Genomic DNA, 21,786 nt, shown 5'->3' with positions numbered 1-21,786 from the left:
TATGTACATTCTAGAGAAAACAACTAGAAGAAGATAGTGGCCCTCTCTCACTGTTTTGGTAAATATCCAGAAAGGCTTATCTACTTGGAGGCTATGCTATACTTCTCTGCCCATGAGTATCATCAATATCCAGCCTTTGCTACTCTGGATCCTGAGTGCCCTGCTTCTTGAGCCTATTGATTTGCCCCCAAATGTCCTCACCATCCTTTTTTTCACTGAGATGATTTTTTCCACGACTCTTGGTAATATCTTTGAAGGAGAAGAGGAAAAGGACCACTTCACTTTTCTCATTCTTGATAGGGACAATGTCCAGCAGGCACCAAAAGGCTGTTCCTAAATTAAAGGGGAAAAGAAAAAAATGAGTTCCATGATGCCCTGTCATCAGTAATCACAACCTCCCCAATCTCTTCTCTAATACTTCAGGTTGAACCAACCCTGGAAAATCTCATCTTTAAAGCTGGCATACAGGCTAGGTTCATATACCACACTAAACCCTAAGCCCAGGTTAATAAAATATGTTTGCTATGTGTATGCAGCATGCTATGCCTGAACAAATAAACCATATTATTAATTAATGAATAATTTAATTATTTATTATTTATTATGGCTCAAGGTGACAGCCAGGTTCACACCACAAGTGAAGACCTTACCTGAGTTTTCCCAACATTCTGAACCACAAGCTACTCTATTCATTTTATTCTAGCTCAGGGTATTGTGCCAGCTGAGACTTGGGATGTCAATATACCCCAAAACAGCCTATTATCAACTTCTAATGGGCCCATGTTTCAGGTATGCTTTCTTATAGGGAGAATGACACTCGGGACTTTTGGTTAATATGTCAACAAAATGAATGTATGAACTCAATTCTCTCTCAGGTTAAAGGGCTATCTCCTCATCCTTTGACTGATTTATTGCTTAATTATCTTTTTTCATTTCAAATATTGGTTTGTGGTGATAACTTATGGGTCCACAACTGATCAAATAGAAAACAGATTATTAGTTTATTCTCTAAACAGCTCCTTGCTGATGAACTGCCTAAAGCCTTACCTTCAGCTGAATTTATTCCTAACCCCCTCCCCCCGAGAAAGTAATGGAGAAGGAAAGTTGTGTGGAGTTGATTATCACTTTAAAATCTCTTTCCCATGATTTATAGTCTTTCACAACATTTGAATTTATCCCAAGAATCTTAATGTACAATGCAAAGCAGATCTTTTTGGCACTGAAGCAGATATTTGATGCTATAGATTGGAAAGTGGTAGAATGGAAAAGTATCACAAAGAACTAGAATTGACGCACGTTAAAAATTCTGAGAACCAACATACCACAGAGGTTAAGGCAGGGCTGCAAGTAAATAATGCATTCAAGAAGTGACTAACTTAAAGGGCCTGTTTCATAAGAATAAATGATCATTTTAAAACGTTCTGTAGAATGCCAAACAAGATAAGTCTATACCAATCTTTCTGAAGAAATTTATACCTGGGATTTTTATACTGCACTAGGAATATAAACTTGAAATTGAAACTGTTCATCATGTGGGGTTCTGTTCCATTCAGTAGAAAACTCATTTACTTGCACAACTACCTGTTTCCAAGGGTTTCTGTCCAGTCCACCAGATCTGACAGGGTGGGCATGCTCCAGGTCCCCTCTATTAAGCAGTGTCATCTTACAGGATCAAGGAAGCATGTCTTCTCTGTCATGGGGCCTGCCCTATAGAACAGGAATGCCCCCCTAAGGTTCAGAACCCACTTGGCCCTCCAGAAAGCTATTAAGACCTGACTTTTGCCCCAGGCATTAGGGCCAGGATGTTAAGGGAGCCTGATATATGTTTGTTTTACAAAATTGCTGTATAGGGCCTTGGTTTTTCTTCTAAGTATGGATCGTTTCTAATTTTGGTCATTTTGTTATTGTTTTGTAAATTGATCATTCACCACTCAGAGTTGTATATTTAAGATGGGCAGCCATATACATTTTCTAAATAAAAAAAATACTAACTGTAGCTGCAACTTGGTCTTATTTCAAACACTAGAAAATAATCCAGTGGATAAACAGATACAACTATAATAATGATGATAATAAGGAAGATTAAAAACTAATACAAGAGAAGAACTGGTGGCAGAGGGATATAGTTGTCAATGGTTCTCTTATTTACAATTATTAGAAATATTTAAAGCAGACAAAAGAATTTATGGTTTTGAACATTGTAAGACTGAGTTTGAAACAGAATTGTGTACAAATGATGAACATGCAATTGCTAAAATGTATAAACTTTATTGAAATTTGAAACAGAAGAACAAATGAAAAAATGTATAATAAAGTGGGCTAAAAATGTTAGTTATAATATACAGATGGAACAATGGGAAAATATGTGGCTGAAACTATTGAAATTTACACAATTTTAAAATCTTAAAAGAGATTATTTATAAAATGATGTACCATTGGTACATGTCACCAGTTGTCTACAATGTAGAAAGGTGCTTCAAATTTATGTTGGAAATGTGAACAACAAGAAGGGACATTTTATCATGTTTGATGGACATGTAAAAAAACTAGAAAATTCTGGATTCAAATACACACACTGATTCAGAGGATGTTAAAGATTAATATACAATTGAGACTAGAGGTTTTTCTTTTGGGATTGATGGACAAACAGCTAGAAAAAAGTCATGGAACTTTCTTTTTGTATATGATAACTGCAGCAAGATTATTGTATGCACAAAGATGGGAAGATTCGGGACTACCCACAATGGAGGAATGGTTGGTGAAGATGATGGAACTTGCTGAGATGGCTAAACTGACTTCTTTGATCAGAGGAAAGACAATATCTACGTTTATTGTTGACTGGAACCCCTTACAGATGTTTTGCATGAAACAGAAAAAAATGAACTTATGATTTATGGTTTAGATGATTAGACAGGATAGATTATAAAAAGAAGAGAGTTATGTTGTAACCATAGAACAAGAGGTAAATCTATAATTATACTTGTAACTGCTGCAAAGAAGATTGGAAGCTACTTCTTTGTATCTTTTTTCTTTTTTTTTTCTATTTTTCTTTTACTTTTTTTCCCCTCTTGCACTTTTAGTTTTCTCTTTGATTTCTTTGTTTTTCTTACTTTATATTAGTTTTAATCTTCCTTTTTAAATATGTATGTATGTATGTATGTATGTATGTATGTATGTAAATAGTGGTTCAGGTCTCTGGAAACTTATAGCTACTTGGAAATCTAGTTGGAATCGACCTCTTAGCAGCAGCAAAAGGCCTGTTTTATGGACATTTGATGACCTCATAAAATCTAGATTACAAAAGAATGGCTGCCAGTAAAACTGAATCTCTGTATGCCTTTCCAGATGTTTTTGGCCTGTAATTCCTTTCAAACCCAGCCAACATTCTAATGACAATGGATTATGGAAGCTGTAGTTAAAACATCTGGAGGGGGTAACCTGCTGATCTTTGCATATATCCTTCAACTCCAAATATAGCACAGAGGTGAAATAATCATTGCTTTTGGCACCAGGATGGATTAAGAACAGCCACACTGAGAATTCATTTCAGAGGTTTGCAAAGCCCAAGCTGCTTAGGGGCTTTGTCATTTAAGAAGCCACAAAACCCATCATCTCAAATTGCCTCTAAAGAAAATGGGCATCCTGGGCTCACACTGGAACACTGTTTTGGCGTTCCACTGGAAATATTTGGCTTCCTAAGGCTGTGGGGAAAACCAATTAATTGTGCGTTCTGCATTGCCCTATTATACTCCAGGACATTGTGTATTCTGCAATTTAAATCATCCACTTATAGAGCATTCCTTCAGTTCTGCCAACTAAAAGGGTTCAGATACTGCAGAGTAGAGTATGCCAGTATTGAGGAGATCCCTCACCAGGGATCTGTCTTCTGTCCTTGCATTCCCAGGCTCGCACATGGAAGCTCCCATCAGCAGTAGTCAGGGAGCTGCCTTTTAATGGGGTGTTCCAGGGGTGGGCGATGGTTATGGAGCCCCTGGAGGCAAAGCCCACTTGTTCAGGCTTATGATCTAATACAGCCTCAGTGGGAAGGGAATTAAATTCTAAAATCCATCAAGGGGAAAAAAATCTGAAAACCTTACCTCTACCTCCTATTTTGGCAATCTATGTTCTGCTTTAGATGCATTGTAGTTTCCATGAGCTCTTTCTGTCAAGCTATCTTTAAATTGCTCTGCCCATCAATCTTTGCAAACAATTTCTCTATCCAGCCCCCTCCCATTCTACAATTCTACAATTTGTATAGATCATGCAAATTGAGCAGTAAAATTTTCCTTCTTTCTTTCTTTCTTTCTTTCTTTCTTTCTTTCTTTCTTTCTTTCTTTCTTTCTTTCTTTCTTTCTTTCCCTCCCTCCCTCCCTCCCTCCCTCCCTCCCTCTTTTCTTTTCTTTTCTTTTCTTTTCTTTTCTTTTCTTTTCTTTCTTACCTCTGGCAGGTTACGAACAAAAGCAGAAACTTATATAGGCTGTGAGGAAGACTTACAGACTACAAACTTTCCCTTTAAAATACAAAGGCTAACATTCTGAGGATCCTGACTTATATAACCACTGTTTCTGCAGTTGCAAAATCCATGCAAAACTACAGACTGGGCTCTTATCTGACATATAGGACACAAGGAATTCTGCACCTTTCCATCTCCTGGCAAATGTGTAGGTACTTATCAGATAAAACTCTGAGCTGGACGTCCTCCGGTTCTGTTCTAAAACCTGTTCTCATACCCCCCTTCCTTCAGAGTCCCATGCTGAAGGAGAAGAGAGCCACCTGAAGGGGCTTCCTGACACTCACCGCCCTTCTTGTAGAAGCAGACCTCTGCCTGGTATTCCTGCTTTCCTTCCAACACTTTCTCAATGCGCTGCAGAACAGCTTCGCTGGTCTCGCTGCCGTAGAGGAACCGGCAGCTGCAGTTTTTCTGCATGACTTCTGTTCGGGCAAAACCAGTGAGGTCGCAGAATCCATCTGAGCAATAGACAATGGGGAAGCCGCGGTGTACTTGCGCGTTGGCCAGAAGGAAGTTGCTATCTGTGAAAGGCACAGAAGAAGGACCGTGGCCCTGAATTAATACATCAGTCTGGAAATAGCTGAGGGATCAAGTGCTAGTTGTGATTTCAGTCCCAGATTGTTTTATGGAGTGTTTTCTTCCAACGGTAAAGCCAAGGCACCCTCTTCTTCCCCACCCTCCTGTTGGCTAGATAAATGATTGCCCGTCCCATCATCAGTACACCATTTCTGAAGGTATTGCTCCAAAAGCCTGCAAAGTCCGTGTGACGAGAGGAGATGAAAGACACATACAGTGTGCCTGCATGAAAGTGCGGGAGGCAACTGGACGAAATGTCTTAAGACAGCCTTCCAAAGCTGGTGTTCTCCAGATGTATTCAACTTTCTTAATCCCTATCCTACACCTCTGGAGGGCACAAAGTTAGAAAAGGCTGTCTTAAGAACTGCTTCCAGCCAGATATTTAATTAAAATGCATAAAAAAGAAAAGCATCTCTGAGCACAAATCAAGGACCTTTGCCAGGGGCCATTTAATGGCCTGGATGCCTGAAGAGGGCAGCCATTGAAGACTCATCCCTTTTAAAATATGCATCACATGTTAAAAAAGTGGGCAGGGCTTCAGTTGTGTGGCTACAAACAGTATCTTGACTTTTTGTCCCCCTGCAGACCCCCCTGATCTTTTATTGCCCCCTACCCTCACAAACTTATAATTAAAGAAACCAGTTTTTTCCAAGGCACAAGGCCAAGTTCCCATTCTGCCTTTGTTCTTCTGAAAAGATGTGGCGCCCAGTCCCTCCTTGGAAAATACGGTGGGAACACGGTCCAAATGATATTTGCCAAGTATTGAGGCTCAGTGCAATTCTCCATCAGAAACCTTCAACTATGATGTGGCAACATCATCCCACATGTCATTTCAGGCTCTTTTCCATAGACTTCTGCATTTTTAAGATCGGGAATAAATGATCAAGTCTCTGCTGCTTTTCATTTCCTTCTCACAGAATGAGAATTCGGGCCTGTTTTTGTCGTGTCACCTGCTTAGTGGCGCTCCCAGTCTAGAGAGTCTCCTCTGTGCCTGCTGGTCTCTGGAGGGCTTTTGAAAGCTGACTAAATCTCTTTTGTTTACATTGGACATTTTGTCTCTCTGCTACTTGATGATGTTGAGGCCCAGCACTAGTACACAGAACATTGCCGATGCCAGATGCCAGCCGCAGCTCCTTCATGAAAAATGGCACTATAATCAGTGATGGACAGCTGCTCTTCCCCTAAATGACTTATACTGCCATTCCATGGTGTTTAGAATTTTAGTCTGTTGTAGCTATATTTTAGAAATTAGCCCTGACAAAGTTCTCCAGAATGTATAAAAATTATATGGCCATTCAGAAAAAAAAAACCTCTCTTGGCATCTAGAGACGCAGTCATATCTTCCCTGTTTTATGTTATTTTGCCTGTCAAACTGGAGTCAGCCAGTTCAGGGCTTCTGATCTTGACAGCATTATTTAACAAGGACAAGAAACCATGGGGAAAGGTTGTCTGGAGTTTGGGAGTGTGATGTCACCAGAACAGGGACAATGCCCAGTGCAATCTCTCTCCAAGGAAAAGCTTTAACTTATTGCAAAGGCCACTTTGGTATTATTAATCTTGTAAGTTTCAGCTTGCATGCTGTAATATGCTTTGATTGTTTAACAGACATTTTTCTCTACCAAGGTGAAACAGGGCAGCAGACTTTTAATGGTATTAATAGCAGCCCAGCAGCAGGGAGATAGATACTCAGATGAGGAATCTATCTGTAACAATGACAGTTTTCTCCTTCTGGGGAAATACCAATTTCTTCAGAAGGGATCGCCATTCTCCAGAATGCTCCTCTTGGAGCACTGCTGCTTATTTTCAGGGTGACTCCCTATCCTAATGCAAGAAGTGTGCTTTGCACACACTCTGCCCCAGGGGTGCATCCTGTCAGGCCTGCCATGGGGCAAGTGTCTCTGAATGTCATGGCTAAGTGTACAATTTGCTTCTGAAAAATTCAGGGATCGCTAGGATCAGATGTTGTACACTTGTCCCTTCTGGTGGCAAGGAGAGATGCACCCTAACCAACTTGATCCTTGTCAGGCACTTGAAGAAAAATTGGGATAATGAATGAATTGGTATGTGTGTGGATATATGTATGTATGTGTGTCTCCAAGGACAAGAGGAAGGGTCAGGCAGGAGACTTTCCTATTTTTCTCTCTCTCTCCTATCCTCCACCCACCCTGCTTTCAAACAGACATAGTGAGTTGCAGTCTGAATATTCATGTGTTCAAGCAAACACTGCCAAAGAATAAATAGCAAGTCCCCACATATACCAAGACTTACTTAGAGAAATGTGTGTGTTTTAAATCATGTATTTAAGTCTTAACAGATTTGAATTGCTTAAAAAAAAAAAACTACGCGCCCAAAGCAAGTTAAAATACAAAGAAACAAAGGCATCCACAGAGGAGTAAAAAAAGACAAGGTGGATGGTGGCCACAGCTATCTTAACTTTTTTTGATGCCCCTAATAAAAGCTTTGTGACCTTGTTGAAGTCATGCTGTAGTGACGTTCAATTATTTTAGACTCTGAAATTCGTGGTGTTGTGGGGAGGAGAGAACTCTTTAGATGAAAATATGTATTGTTTCACTTAATTCAGAAAGTAGTGAGCCAGCCTGCTACATTTTTGGCTCTACCTGCTCATTCTGCTGATTGGAGTCCCAAAGTCCTATCTTGATATCAGCACTGGGCACGTTAAAAGCCTCATTAACAAACGGCAGTATTAAATGTGACAAGCTCTCCTCTGAATTTTGCACTGTGGGTAATAATGTAACCATGTCTAGGTCTGCCAAAAATCAAAATGTCCAGAAAGCTCAAAAGTGGGAGTAGAAAACTCATGACTTTCCCAACATTTCCACTCAGGATGGCCAGCAGTATGGCTAATGGAAATAAAGTTTTGAATGCAAAAATCACCACCAAAAAGCCTTTTAAAAATACTACATAAAAACCCTTCAATAGTAGTAACCATGCCATCCAAATTCAGGGGCACATTGCTCTACTAAAATCTAGTAGCATGATGAAGAGCAGGTTTCAGGAGCCAACAGCAGACAGGGTTCGCTATCCATTGCTCTAGTGCGTATCAATGTTGTAGTGGAAGGATCAGTTCTACCACCATTACACCAGGGTTAACTTAGAACTAGGGTTCAGCTCTGTATTCTGTTTTCTATGCTGATCTTACATTTTGGGGCAAGGAACACTCATAAGAAGGATACCTAGGCCAGGGTGTATGTTCAATGCACCTAACCCTCCAGGGTAAAAGTTCCATGCACACTTTGAGCCTTTGCACTTTTTTTCACAATGGGCTGGACATGCATCTGAAATGCCCAGTTGAGCAGAACTCGGGTTTGTGATCTTTCCTCTGGATTTGGCAAAAAGGCTTTCCTCCTCATCCTATCCTAACCCAGTTGGAGTTTAACTCGCGGTCACCTCAGGTCAGAGCTTGGATTAACTTGGGAGGGGCAAAAGTGTATGTGTGTGTCTGTCAAAACATAGTTTGCATCTGTAGCTAAGTCTACTCTTTGGCTTCTAGACTGCAGGATTAGAGGGATGCTTAGACGATTGCGTATTAAAATATGCACTCTCCATGGTCCTGAACATCATGCTCACATTCTCTCGCTCTTTTGCTCTCTCTCCACACTAAAAGACTGGCTGCCTGTGTAGGTACCAGAACTACACAGCCTGTAAGCTCCGTACTCAAGAGGACCCCAATGAACTTTCAGGCTGAGTGTCAGTAAAAAGTATCTAATCACTGGAGTTCTCCCAGTAGTCTAGAAATATTATTTGGGGACAATCGAAACATTGTTTTATCATGACAGGTCTGTTCAAGTTCTCATTCTTTGTTCAGATTGCATTTTCAGCTGTAATAATGATATAGGATTAGCAAATAAGGAACTAGCAGCTATATTTAGTTTTGCCTGAGGCATGAGATATCACTGCCACTCCTTAAAAGCAGTCACTTCCACACACTAAAATAATGTTTTATGCTGCAAATTTGTAGAATTGATAATAGGCTTATAAGCAGTTAAGGCCCAATTTTTTTCCTTTATATTTTATAAGCTTGTATCAAAAGAAAGCACCAAAAACTCCTTGGGTTCACCTATTGGTGAATGCTGAGTGGAAGAACAAAGAAGAGAGAGATGAGACAGGACAGATGAATTTATAAGTGAAATATCTTCATTTTAGTTGGCCTTAGTTATTTCCTGCACATCACAGTTTCTTCACAGAGCTCAGAGACTGATAATGCTCGGAATACAAGGTGTTATGTTTCAGAAGAGGGAGAAAAAAAAACAGATCATCTAACTTAACTTGATCTTAACTGATAGAGAAATGTTCACCAATAAAATTAAAGTAACGGAACTTTGGTGACAATTGGCCATTTCACCCTGATAGTCATGGTTTCATGAAAATGCAGAGACACAGAACTAGAGACAGCTGATTTAGCAATAACACGTGAAAACACTGGCACCTGCAGGGTGATAGGAGGCAGAATGTCAACAGCATTGCAACATCATGACACAAGCTCTGCCCTTTTGAACATGCATTGTGACATAACACACATGTACAAAAGGGGTAGGGCTTGTAGCATGATGCTGTCATTCTGATGACAGCAGGAAGCTCCTGTAGCAGCCCATGTGTGAAAGGGATCTTTGTACTCTAGTTGCTCACAAACTCTACATGAATAAGGAACATGAGGCAGCTGCAAAAAAAGGGGAAATCTAATTTTAGGTTGCTTTAAGAGAATTTAGAACCTAGTTTTGGAAATAATGGCACCACTTTGTTCTCCACTAGTCAGACCTCATGGAAGTGTTGCATCCAGAGCCAAGTAGAACATTTTAAAAGGATGTAGACAAATTGAAATATATGTTTGGGGGGGAAAGGTCTATGTGGAAAGGTTGAAGGACCTGAGTAAGTTTTATACAGAGAACAGAAGATTAAAGGGAAACATAATTTTCTCTTCAAATATTAGAAAGGCTATCACATTAAAAGAGGGAGGGCTAAACTGCATATATTCAAGTTGTAGGTGTCGATATTAGTTGAATATTAGGAGGCAGGTCAGCTATGGGGTCAGAGTTGAAGAAAGGGATGATAGGTTTATGTTAAAGATCCTCAGGCAGAAACTGGTGATGCTGGTGATCAGGGTCTTGCTCTAGATGAAGTATAAAAGGAAGTAAACATTATACAAAACCCAACCAAGTCCATAATTATGTACAAGTGAAATCATTAACTCAATTCACTCTACACAGATTCATAACAACTTCAGTGTTTTAGATCACAGTCTTTCCAGATATATCTGGAAAGACCAGGGTTTGAACCAAGAGTGTTTTGCATGCAAGCAAATACGCTAATGCTGAGTTATGGCTCTTTTCAGATGATCTCCCACCTAGAGGACTTAATCTGCTAAGCTTCAGAAATGGCATCAGAGGGCAGGATGGATGATATTCTGTCCAGAATGTATGAACAATAGCTGCCTTCTCCATGCCTGTACTTCTATGATTCTGAAATCCTTCCATTCTGTGTGATGAAGAGCTCTGTGAAATCTGGATGTTTTTGGTTTTGTACAATATTTGGTTTTCCAACTTAGGTAACTCAGATCAAATATTGCATTTTATTTACTTTGCATATTTTTTAAAGATCCACATGGTTCTAATGGACAAACTAAGACAGAAGGAACTTGCTAAAAACAGGGCCAGATATTCAGATTCCAGGCTCTATAACACTGGATAGGTCATGAGGACATTTCTTTGACAGAGATAATCCAACAACAGCCATTCATGTTGGAGGCAATGAAGTTTGTGAATTGAAAATCCGAAGCAATTGAGCCCCAGGATGAATGAATTTCACAGACCTTGTGAAATTGATATTAATCCCTCAATATGCAGCAGCCATGCATGATCCTTGAAAGAGCTCCCCAATTACAGTGAATCTGAACAGTCAGTTCCTGACATCCATCAATTTCTGCTTTAACCAACATGTACAAGCTGGAGATAGAAGCGGGGAGTCCTGGTTCTCCAATACCCTTATTCTAATTCATTAAACATGAAGCCTTCCCATAGTATAAGCAGGAATCCAGGATTCCTGGCTTAGTTCCAAAATTGACTAGGACTAACCTTATCTCATATTACGAAGAAGCTCTCTCTCCTAATCTCAGATGTATGATGGCAGATATTTTATATATCATCAGAATCATTATTCATTATTGATTTCTGTGTTCCAAACCATGAAAAGAAATTTGTTTAAGCTCAGATCTCTGTCTGAGCCTTCATTCCCACACTTATCTGAACCCGTTTTCAAATACAAGAGTCATCCAAGAATATAAGATGTAAGATGAGTGCATTTGAGCACATATGCACCTTTTCTTGCACGAAAATGCAAGAAGCCACACAAAAACTCCTTAGAATGCATTTAGGAGCTGTCCAAGGTACTAGACAAGGGCCCTCCTCGCATTTATTTATCTGTTTAATATTCTGCCTTTTGTTTGGAAGCTCAAGACAGCATACATAACACTCCTATCTTTTTCCACAATAACCAAATTGAGCTGAGACAGAGTCACTGACTGAGTGAGCTTCCATAGCCAGAGTGGATTACAATCTGGATCTCCTAGCTCCTAGTCCAGCACCTTAACTGCTACACCATACTTGCTCTCATTCTCTTTAACTGATAGCAATCCAGATTCTTTTGGCAACCCAGAAGAATACGAACCATTCCTGTGGCTTCAGTCCAGTCGAAGACACTTTATTTTCAGCCTTACATGATGAAATATTCCAAAGAACTCTTGTGGGTATAGTGAAGAACAAAGGGATACGTAGTTTTAAAATGGGGTTTTAGGGGGTTAGGAGTGAGGGAAACCCAGATATCTTTCCTTATGGAAGCATTTCCAAGTCAGTCTCCATAATAAAATGCTAAATTAGTTTTCATTGATCTTTCTGAAAGCATTTAAATCCTTCTCCTCACACCCCAACCCAATCCACACCATCAGAATCCTCTTAAGGGAAAATCCTCTAGCCACAATATGGCATTTTAGTTGTTTCTTTTAAAACATGCATGATTACTACACCTTTCTTTCCTATTCACATCCTTCCATCTAGGCAAAGTGGGTTGTAAGGAAGGGAAGGAAAAGAAACTAACCTATGCTTAATTTAAACCAATGTCCAAAAGCAGGAATTTATGGGTATAAATTAAGAATAGAAGACCATTTATATCACATGTAAAATTAAGTTTATTTACCCCACCTAACACAAACCCATCTAGAATAAGGAGGCAGAGTCTTCATGTGGCATAGTCTTAATCTCTGCACTTCCTTACACTTGTTTCTCTTATTTATTTAATTTAATTTTAATGTACAACCAGTCTTTGTTGTCAGGGGTTGTCTAAAAATTCCTCCTATTAGCCTGAAATACAGAGGAATGATTGTGTTGGTGTAATGAATGAGAATTAAAATGAGTTTTGCACATAGGCAAAGTGCTATTGATACATATATGACTTTTTTTCCTGAAAAGACTCCATATGTCCTGGATACTCTACTTCTTATACCACATATGAGCATTTATCTAGTAGTGGAGAGATAATGTTCTGTGCAAATGCTCCAGACCATTTTTAATAGTTTCATGTGCTTAAGGATGGAGTTTTGGTAAATTGCTTCAGTTAAGTGAAACTTGATATGCATTGATCCAACTGGGCCTTTGCTTGACAACTTGTTCTAGGGCAGGTGTTCTCAAACTGGGGCGCCCACATCCCCAGGGGGTGTGAGATGGAATTTCAGGGGGCACGACGATTTTATGCACTGAAATAAAAGCTTATTTTTTTAAGTTCAATTTGTTCACTCGCATTAGAAATTAGATTTCTTCATCTTCAAATGTGATATTACTTTTGTAGGGGGTGCAAACTTTAATCAAACATTTCCTAGGAGTGTGGGGCATAGAAAAGGTTGGCAACCACTGTTCTAGGATCTGAGTCCAGGTACACTAAAACTAATTGTAGTCAAGAATTTATCACTTTGCATATGGATTTTTTTCCAAAAATTGGGGGGAAAAAAATAGGGCTACTGTCTAGAAAAAAAACAAAAAACTAAGCAGCCATTAGAAGGAAACAGGGTGAGAGAAAACTGGAAAACTACTCACCATAGCCCTCTAGGCTCTTTCCACTGTTGATTCCAGAAGTGCTGCTATATAAAGGGCTCATAATTGTAAAAAACATCTTATAGCAGGACAATCATATCCAGGCTGCAAAACTCTGGATCACCACTAGATGGCAGCAAAGGAATACAGAACATTCTAACCCTTGGCTGCCATCTAGTGGTGATGCAGATTTGTAACCCAAATATGCAGGGACTAAAATAAGGACCAACAGACCATTAAGGGGTTGAAGGTCTAAACCAATTTTCCCCATCGTAATGACCTCTAGATAGTGTGATCTGCAACCCCCATATTGTGGACAGTAGTTTAAAAGTTTAGTTCCCATTTCCAGAGAGGTAATCCCTGGATATGGAGACACAAAATATGGGTAGCCCAAAGAGTTCACTGGCATTTAAAATTTAGGTCCTTGGAACTTGTAACAGCAAGTTTTCAGCATTGTATAAACCAACCAATCAATCATATATGCACATAGAGTTCCATTGAGTTTCATAGTTCTTATTCTCATACGGGCTAAAAGGAGAAGAAAGCTTAATGCACTTAGCATCATTAAAGGTATTTTCCTAAGAACAAAAAATATGTCCCGAATCATGGACTGAAAGACTGACTGAGGCTGGTAAGGAAACAGTAGCTGATACAAATTGCTTGGAAGTAATCATGCAAAAATAAATACACTAGGGTGTATTTATGCTGTGGTGGAAGAGAAAGCAGCATCATGCCAAGGATCCTCTCTAACATTTATTATATACCATTTCCTATCTTTAAAACATCTACCATGGTGAGGTCTGAGGTTTTCAAATACATAATCAGCCTTTTAACTAGTACACTACACTCCTGGGAAGTTCTGTTGGTTAACTTTTCCTGAAAGCTAGGAGGATGACATGGGTAGAAAGACAGTTTGGAATCAGGAAGATGGGGTTCAAATCTTCAAGGACTGATGTTCTATATGGATGGTGGCCCCTGATCTGTGGATTCCCCTGCTTCTTTACTCCTCCCACTGATGATAAAAAGGCAGGCACCAATCACTCTTCTTTCCATGGGTAACTATTCAAGAACATGTGGCTTCCATTGATAGACCTTGTCTCCCCCTCCCCCCCCCCCCCGCCCACCAATACTAGATATGCATCCACCAGTAGATAAGTTGAGGGAGGGAGGGAAGGAAGGTCCACTGATCTTTCCATCAATCAACTTAAAAAAAACAAAGCCCAATCTTTCACTGCTCCAGCCATAAACTGGTAAATCCAGTCCAACTGAAATCTACTTCCTTGTAAATTAAATCCATTGTCCCTTCTGGAAACCCTATTGTTTGGGGGATCTCCTGACTCTTCTGCTGAATGGGATCTCCCATATTCAGTTCTGATGGCACTACAGTATTGCAACCACAATATTCAGTGGCTTATTGTGGGCTTGTCACTCTTCCTCAACATAACCTATGTCACAGAGTTGTTGTAAGAAAAGACCAGGGAAAGGCAGGATCATACCAACAACCTGGGGTCCTTGGCGGAAAGATGGACTAACAACGTAACTGACACAGACTATCATTGAAAGGGAAAGGCTGATCAAGGTCAACAGGGTTTGCTCCACTTAGCAAAAGAAGCAAGCAACCCTCCTCTGTGTAGCAAGACTGCCTTACTTCACTAATGTAATTAAGTGAATAGAATGTCCATCACCACCTGACACATAACACCCCATAAGACCATTAAACCAAAATCTAACATTATTTTGCTGCATCCTGATTATGCCATTTTCCCTCAGCAGGAATTATGCAGCGATACTGTAATCTCAAAGGAGAAAGAAGTCAGCCTAGGTGCAGATTTTGACACTCTTAAAGACACCCGGGAACCCAGAATCAGAGTCTCTAGAAGTTCAAAGAGCAAACAGTTCTCAGAGCCACAGAAGATTACAGAGCAGCAAGTTGAAAAGTTTTTAAAACAAGTGATATGTGCAACTCATGCTCCCTTATTTACAGGACCACCTCCCCCCATGGCTGTTGTTTCAAAACCCATGTACCTGGTGCTTTGCCAAAAAGAGGTGGAGAAAGGGTCCTGCACTCCAGGAACATGCCGCAATGACAGAGGGGGGAGGGGAAAAGAGGGACAAGGATCACAAAGGTACCTTTGATCCCAGAATGGGAGACCCTCTTTTCTATCCTCACCTACCAGGACAGGGAAGCTCCTCTGTACATGCTCAGAGGGACTCTCCTATACAGATCCACATTTTCTGGGTCTGAAAAGAGCAGGAGTGGCCTCAGATCAAGATTTTGGGGCAGACTCCCTCACTCCATCCCAAACTCAATCAGGCTGCCTCATCCCATTTTGGAGTGAATACACATGATCCTTGAAGCTTAGCCAATGGTTTAACTGCGTTGCTGAAAGACAGATCTGGAATGACTTCTTATGGGGAGGGAGAAAGAAGGTTTAAAATGTTCCAGCTCCCCTCCCCAAACGAGGCTTGCCTAAAAAAGACTTTTTTACCATTACTCCCGTCTCCTTTCACACGTGCAAACAAGCATCGTTCAACAGGGAGCGCAAGTAAATAACTTCGAGCGTTTATTGCGTGACTCCTAAAAATGCCAGGCTGAAAAGCCAAAGGACGGGGCTCATCTAAAAGCCAAAACGGGGGGCTGAGGGGCTGTCCTACAACTGCAGGAGCCTGTCCGCTCCCGAAAATATCGACCTTCTCTTGGATGGGGGAGGGACGGGTGAGAGTATCTCAGGTTGCCGCTCGGAGAAAGACAAAGAGGGTCGTCTCTCGGTTCTTTGTTAACTCGGGAGCGGGGATTCGGGGGAGTCGGGCGGAGAAGGAGACGGCACACAAAGCGGGCCGGGAGGGCGCAGGGGGAAGAAGCGAGGAAGCCCTTCATTGTTCCTGGGGTTGGGGCACCTGCCTCGTACCTTCCTCCCCCCCCCCAAAAAAAAACCCTGGCTTTCCTCTCAACGCTCAAAGAGACGGGCGAGGGGGGATCTTCGGGTGAAGTGGCCCCGCATCCCGGTCTCTCCCCTGCTCCTTCTCAAGCGGAGTTTTAACTTTCCGACCGAGAGGAGGGGTGGCGCGTCGGGGAGAGAGGGGGAGAGAAGGCGCTCTGGGTGCGGAGGAAAGGAGGAGAGCGAGAAATTCAAGAGTTTGCCCCGATCCCTCCAGCGAACTCCTCGAGGGGACCAGGGCGGTGCCGCGGAGCTCTGCCGCCCGCCCTCCACACGCAACCCCGGCCGACGAGGTCTCTTCCCAGGGCAGGGAAGTTCCAGAGGCCACTTACGTGTCCCATCGAACCTGTTGGCGATGTTGTCCAAGAAGGTGTTCTGCGGGGCCAGCAAGCCTTTCATCACCGGCATCGCGGCGGTGGCGCCACCATCGGCGCCCCGCTGCCCCCGCGGGGTCTGCTGGCCAGCGGCGAGAGTCCTGGCGCAGCCGGGGCGGGGGGCGGGATGGGGCGGGGGGCCCGCCGCGTCTCGGCCGGGCTGGCGCGAGGGGAACGGCGAGGCGAAACAGCTGCCTGGGAGCCTCACCGCCTCCCTCCCTCCCTCCCGGCTGTCATTTCCCTCCCCGCTAATCCCAGCCGTGCAATTAGCGGGCTGGCGCGGACGGCGGGGCTGGGGAGGGATCCGGAGGGATCCCGCCCAGATCTCAGCGCCTGCTCTCGCTCGCGCGCGTTCCCACGAGCGGCTGGCTTCTCAAGCGCTTCGCTCGGTGCGCCGCGTGCAAACAACGCGGAGACCACGGGCGGAGTGGCCTTGCCCTCGCAGCCAGAAGGGCGGGCACCGGGTGATTAATCGAGGACATCTCTTCTTTCCCCCTTCTTTGGATAACCGCAAAAGAAGAAATAAAAGGCAGCATGAGAAACAATAGACCCACTGGCTGTGTGCTCACGTGGTAGACTTAACCTGGTTACTGAATTAACCGATTTTCTGGGTTTTTACAATAAACTAACCAAAGGGGCTGGGTTCACACAATAGGATAAGCCTCAAAGGAAGATAAGCTTCATATGTTGTGGGAATACACTTTCTAGATTTGTAAGTGACCTATTTGTTCTGTGAACACAACCACATACTCATGCCATCACCCATCAAAGAATGTAAGTTAGGTCCCATTTCGGTTTGCAAAGAAAGAAAATGGAAGATTTTTATTTTATTTTTAGGTGCTGAATTTTCACAACCAGGTTTGCAGCACCACGAAGAAGTCCCTTTCTCTCTCTCTCTCCTTTCTCTGAAATTATGATCTGGGAACTCAGGGAACCATAAACATGCTACAATCTTTTGGTCTAAAGCGTTGTGTGTAAGCTCTGGCCCTGTGATTAGTTTATGCTAAAGAAGAAGGGTCTCACTGAGTGCTGATGCCTAAACCCAGGCTAACAAACACAATCCCTGCATCCATATATAACCCAAACAAATCCTCCTTTTCAAAAAGTCGAAATTGACCATTTGGAGAGGTCTTTCTATTTCAAATGCCTGTTTTCCAGATATTTTCATCCCTCTGGGCTTCCCGCCCCACCTTCACAAAATTGGCCCAAAGGTGCTATAAAATTGGGTTGAGCACCCCATGCTACGGACTACAGACCGCTCAGTTCAGCAGTAGTGTAACTGACTGCTGGCCCTAATGAATCTGGGGATTATGTGCCTGCTGTCCACATAGAGGATGCTGTTGGACTGAACTGCAGTTTAATGCTGGTTAGAAACCAACTACTGCCCAATTTGTAAAAAGTGAAGATGAAAAAAGAAAGAACGTTCTAAGGGGAACTATTTAGATTCAAATCAAGGTTAGCTTAATTTGTGCTAGGATTCTGCACAATGAGGAAACCCCAGATAGGAAAAATGTTCCTGAGCATGAGCAAACTTTGTGCTAACCACAAAGAGCTCTTACGCAGTTTGAATTATAAGTTCAGATCCGACTGCCTAGACAGCCAGTCAAGCATCTGTCAGCACACAAAAGAATCTAGCACACAAAGAGATTTGGAGGTGCCAGCTTTCTTGGCCAACACTGCCCTCTGGCTGCCAACTGCTGCCAACGCCGTGAAATCATACAAAAGCAACAGATCCACCTGGGCGGGCAGTGTTGGACAGACAGAAGCAGTTATTGCAGAGATAGATCAGTGGAATTCAGCCAATTTGGGACCACAGAGATAACTACAGTGGAATTTAATGGCACCTTAGCATGGACCATGTCTGACAGAAACTGGGGTGGGCACACACACTGGGCATATAATGTTCATGATTGCTAAGGAAATTGCTAAGGAAATTCTGCCTGGATGTTTTGCCTGAAGAGGGTTTATTTGCTAGTGTTATAGGCAATCAGAGGCAGCACATCTCTCGGTAATGGAAGACAGAACGAGAGATCTGAGCTTTCCTATGCAGAGGTGATGCAGCTCTGAGTGGCAGAAGGGGGGAAAAGAGATCTAGGACCCAGTCATGTCCTGTATGTCCTGTTGGCTGTCTAAAAGGGCTTGAGAAATAGAAAGCCAGTAGAGATGGATCTTTGGTTGATCCAGCTAGGGATTTCTGGGTTGAATTCACAGAGATCCTTGACAAAGCAGTTATTAAACACAAGAGGCTTTATTTGGAAGAGAATGTGGTGACAGATAAATGAAAGAGCTATTTATAGAAGGAAAGAAATGCACCCCTGCTATCTTTGGACAGCACCTAGCACCTGGCTGGTGTAAAATAGCAACCAACAGCAGTGATGATAGAAAGCAGAAAGGACTTGTGCAAACTCTTGGAAAGGACTTCCTTATTTGTAGTTCCTTAGTAAATGTGATCTGGGGCAGTGGTCTTCTGGGAAGTCAGGCAGCCTGTGATTGGATCAGGCTCTGCAGCATATGGGGTGGGCACCACCTGGGCGATTATGGGCACATTCTTGTTGAGCTGCAAGGCTAGCCCATTTGCTCTCTTGCCCATTGTGAGAATCCCAGCAGCCTGGTTATCAGAACCATGCAAAAGGTGGTACAGGCGGCTCTGGAAGCCCCTGGCAGTTGTGGCACTGCTGCGCTTGCCGATGGTCAGGATGCCGGCGGCGTGGTTGCCCATCCCATGCAGCAGCTCAAAGATATGGCACGAACAGCTTTTTTGTCGGCAACAGTCTGGCACAGCTCGGTTGGCCACAGCAGAGGAGCACAACAGCAGGAGCAGGAGAACTGAGGTGGCTCTCCGGACCTGTGAAGACATGATATAAGTGAGCCCATTTCAAGGATAGGTCGAAGTTGGGGAAAGTGTTGCACTCCAGGACTACAACTCCCAGCATGCCTCATTAAGAAGCCTGGCTGGCATGGATGGAAGATGTAACTTCCAACAGAGAAATAGTTAACACAACAAGGAACTTCCCCATTCCTGCCTTAAAAAGATATTCTTATGTTTTACATCACCAATATTTGGCTGGCATGAGATTCATGAATATCACGAAAAATATAAACTGGGCTCATGCTACTTAACCGTGGTTTATTTTAAAGCATGCTTTGTTGAATAAGTCACAGTGGGTGGCTTCACACATTACATTGTTAGAAAGAAAAAACTTCATTATGGCTGGATGTGATACATGAACCAAAACCCTGAGAGTCTGTTATAAGTGGATGAACAGGAGTCAGTCTCTGGAACAGTGTAAATACCAAAGATATGAGGGAATTTAGCTGGGAGGGCAAGAAAGGCAAATTTAGTTTACTAGGTAGGAGGCAGATATCCAACCCCCTTCAAGGTAGCATTTTTTAAATCTGCAGAGAGATGTCACAGCAAAGCCATCAGCTTTAACCGAGCACTGACCCATGACATTTGGTTGCCTGAAATAAGATTTCTTCTACCATTAGTCTAATGCCAGCTGCTGATTTTGTACTGAATAGCAAGTGAGCAAATGGTTACATTATTTTACCATTATTAGAGTTGTATTCCCCGAAAGAGAGGCATCTGAGATTTTGTCTCCAGTTCATAAAGTGACTTGAGCAGTCTTGGGTATTATGATTAGCTCTGCATAGCATCCAAGGCAGGTCTTAGGGCCCTTGAGGCAGAAAATCCTGTAAGCATCTCTAATAATAAATGGAATAGCTAGCCTTTCATGATACTGAAAATTACTACTACCATGCTCTGCCTAGTAGAAAGGGTGCTAGCCGTGGAGAAGAAAATAGTCTTGGTAGGGGATGGGGTTGGATTTGGTGTCTCCCGAGAGTGTGCTTGTACACTGCATGTATAGCGGCTTGCAAGATAGTGTCTAAATGAAGTGCTGTAGTGTACACAGCATCACATGAGCACCCTTGGGCTAAAACATGGCTCTGGTTGTGCTAATGGCATGCTGGCCAAAATACGCTACAAATGTCAGCGCCTGTCCTTGCTGTTAGCAGGGAATACTACAAATGGCATAAGTGTAACCAGGTTTGGTAACCTAGTCTAATCTTTCCTTCTCTTATTAAAAAGTTTCTCTTGTGCAAAAACCTTGATTGACCAAAGCTATAATAGCATTAGAGATCAACGTCTATAGGTCCATCTGGTAATTTCCAAGCTATATGGAAAACTGAGACTTAAAGTATAAGAGGAATAAATTAAAAAGAACATGGATTAGCAAATGAATGAAATAAAAATAGATGTGTTATGTGACTGTGAAATTAAGAGAAAGGGGAAAGATGTAACAGACTGAATGAAGGTGGTCTCATCCTGTAGAGTGAAGTTGATTGAATATATGTATGGAAGGGAAGATGTGGATTTAAATTATAAACAAAAGGGCTAAAATTATGTCAGAAAGTATGAATTAGTGCCATCTTGATTGTGGATGTGTATGGAAGTAGGATGGGGGACGTGGTGGCGCAGTGGCTTAATCACGCTGAAAGTTGCCGGCCAGAAATGGTCGACACTTCAGCCGTTTGAGCCCAGCCTTCACGCAGCAGGGTGAGCTCCTGCTTCCTCCCCCAGTTCCTGTCAACCCAACAGTTCAAAAACTTACGTGAGTAGATAAATGGGTACTCTCACTCCAGTGGGAGGAAAAATGCTGGCAGCGCCTTGCAAAAGGAGTTGGGAGCAGTTGCTGGTAGTGCGGAAGCCGCGCTCACCTGAAAAAGGCGCGAAGCAATGGAAACCCCGCCTCCCGCGCTCGCCAGTTGGCCTCTGCTCTAGGAAGGAGGCTCTGGCAAACCACTTCTGAAACACCTTGCCTTGAAAACTGCAAAAAGGACTTGTCCAAAAGCAGTCACTGCAGAGTCAGTAATGACTGAGTGCAGATAAAAAAAAATGGAAGTAGGATTCTATAGCTTTGTGACAGTTGCATGTTGTACTCCAGAGAATGGGGATAATGAAATCACCAGGGATGTGTTGTAGGGAAACCATACAACATTCTCAATGAATCTGACCTAGAGGAAAATATTTTTTCACTAGGTGATAGAAACTGATGGGTGAGAATGTGAGGAGAGAGTGCAGGAAAAGTGATCAGGCCATTTGGAGATCCAGGAAGGAATGCCAATACTGGCTGTTCAGAGATTGAAAATAATAGTTTTACTCTAAATAGAACTAAATCTGAAACTAGCCAGATGTGCAAAATATTATAACAAGGAGTGACTAGAAGTAAGTAACAAGCTTTTCAAAGCAATGGATATAAATTAAAAGTCCAGAATAGTTTTCTACAACA

The 21,786-nt window shown here is 42.3% G+C and overlaps 2 protein-coding genes across 2 annotated transcripts in view; both read right to left on the bottom strand.

Annotated features, from left to right (window-relative positions):
* KCNH4 (potassium voltage-gated channel subfamily H member 4) overlaps positions 1–16,529 on the bottom strand; it is a 51,571-nt gene extending 35,042 nt beyond the window's left edge. The window contains exons 1-3 of the mRNA XM_025164568.1: positions 16,454–16,529; positions 4,798–5,031; positions 202–333 (exon numbers count right to left, since the gene is read on the bottom strand). Of these exons, the coding sequence (XP_025020336.1) occupies positions 202–333; positions 4,798–5,031; positions 16,454–16,529 (442 nt within the window). The remainder of the gene's footprint in view (positions 1–201; positions 334–4,797; positions 5,032–16,453) is intronic.
* A 2,294-nt stretch (positions 16,530–18,823) lies between these two features.
* On the bottom strand, positions 18,824–19,386 carry HCRT (hypocretin neuropeptide precursor). Its single transcript, XM_007424912.3, has one exon. The coding sequence runs from the start codon at positions 19,350–19,352 to the stop codon at positions 18,933–18,935; it is 420 nt and encodes a 139-aa protein (XP_007424974.3). The 5' UTR covers positions 19,353–19,386; the 3' UTR covers positions 18,824–18,932.
* Positions 19,387–21,786: the final 2,400 nt, after the last annotated feature.

The sequence above is a fragment of the Python bivittatus genome, unplaced genomic scaffold (assembly GCF_059951505.1).
Source record: "Python bivittatus isolate LINGU-HERP-01145 unplaced genomic scaffold, Pbiv_v1 ctg000410_np1212, whole genome shotgun sequence".
In the NCBI taxonomy this organism is placed as follows: Eukaryota; Metazoa; Chordata; class Lepidosauria; order Squamata; family Pythonidae; genus Python; species Python bivittatus.
Note: the sequence above shows the minus strand (reverse complement) of the source record. Positions and strands in the feature narration are given on the sequence as shown.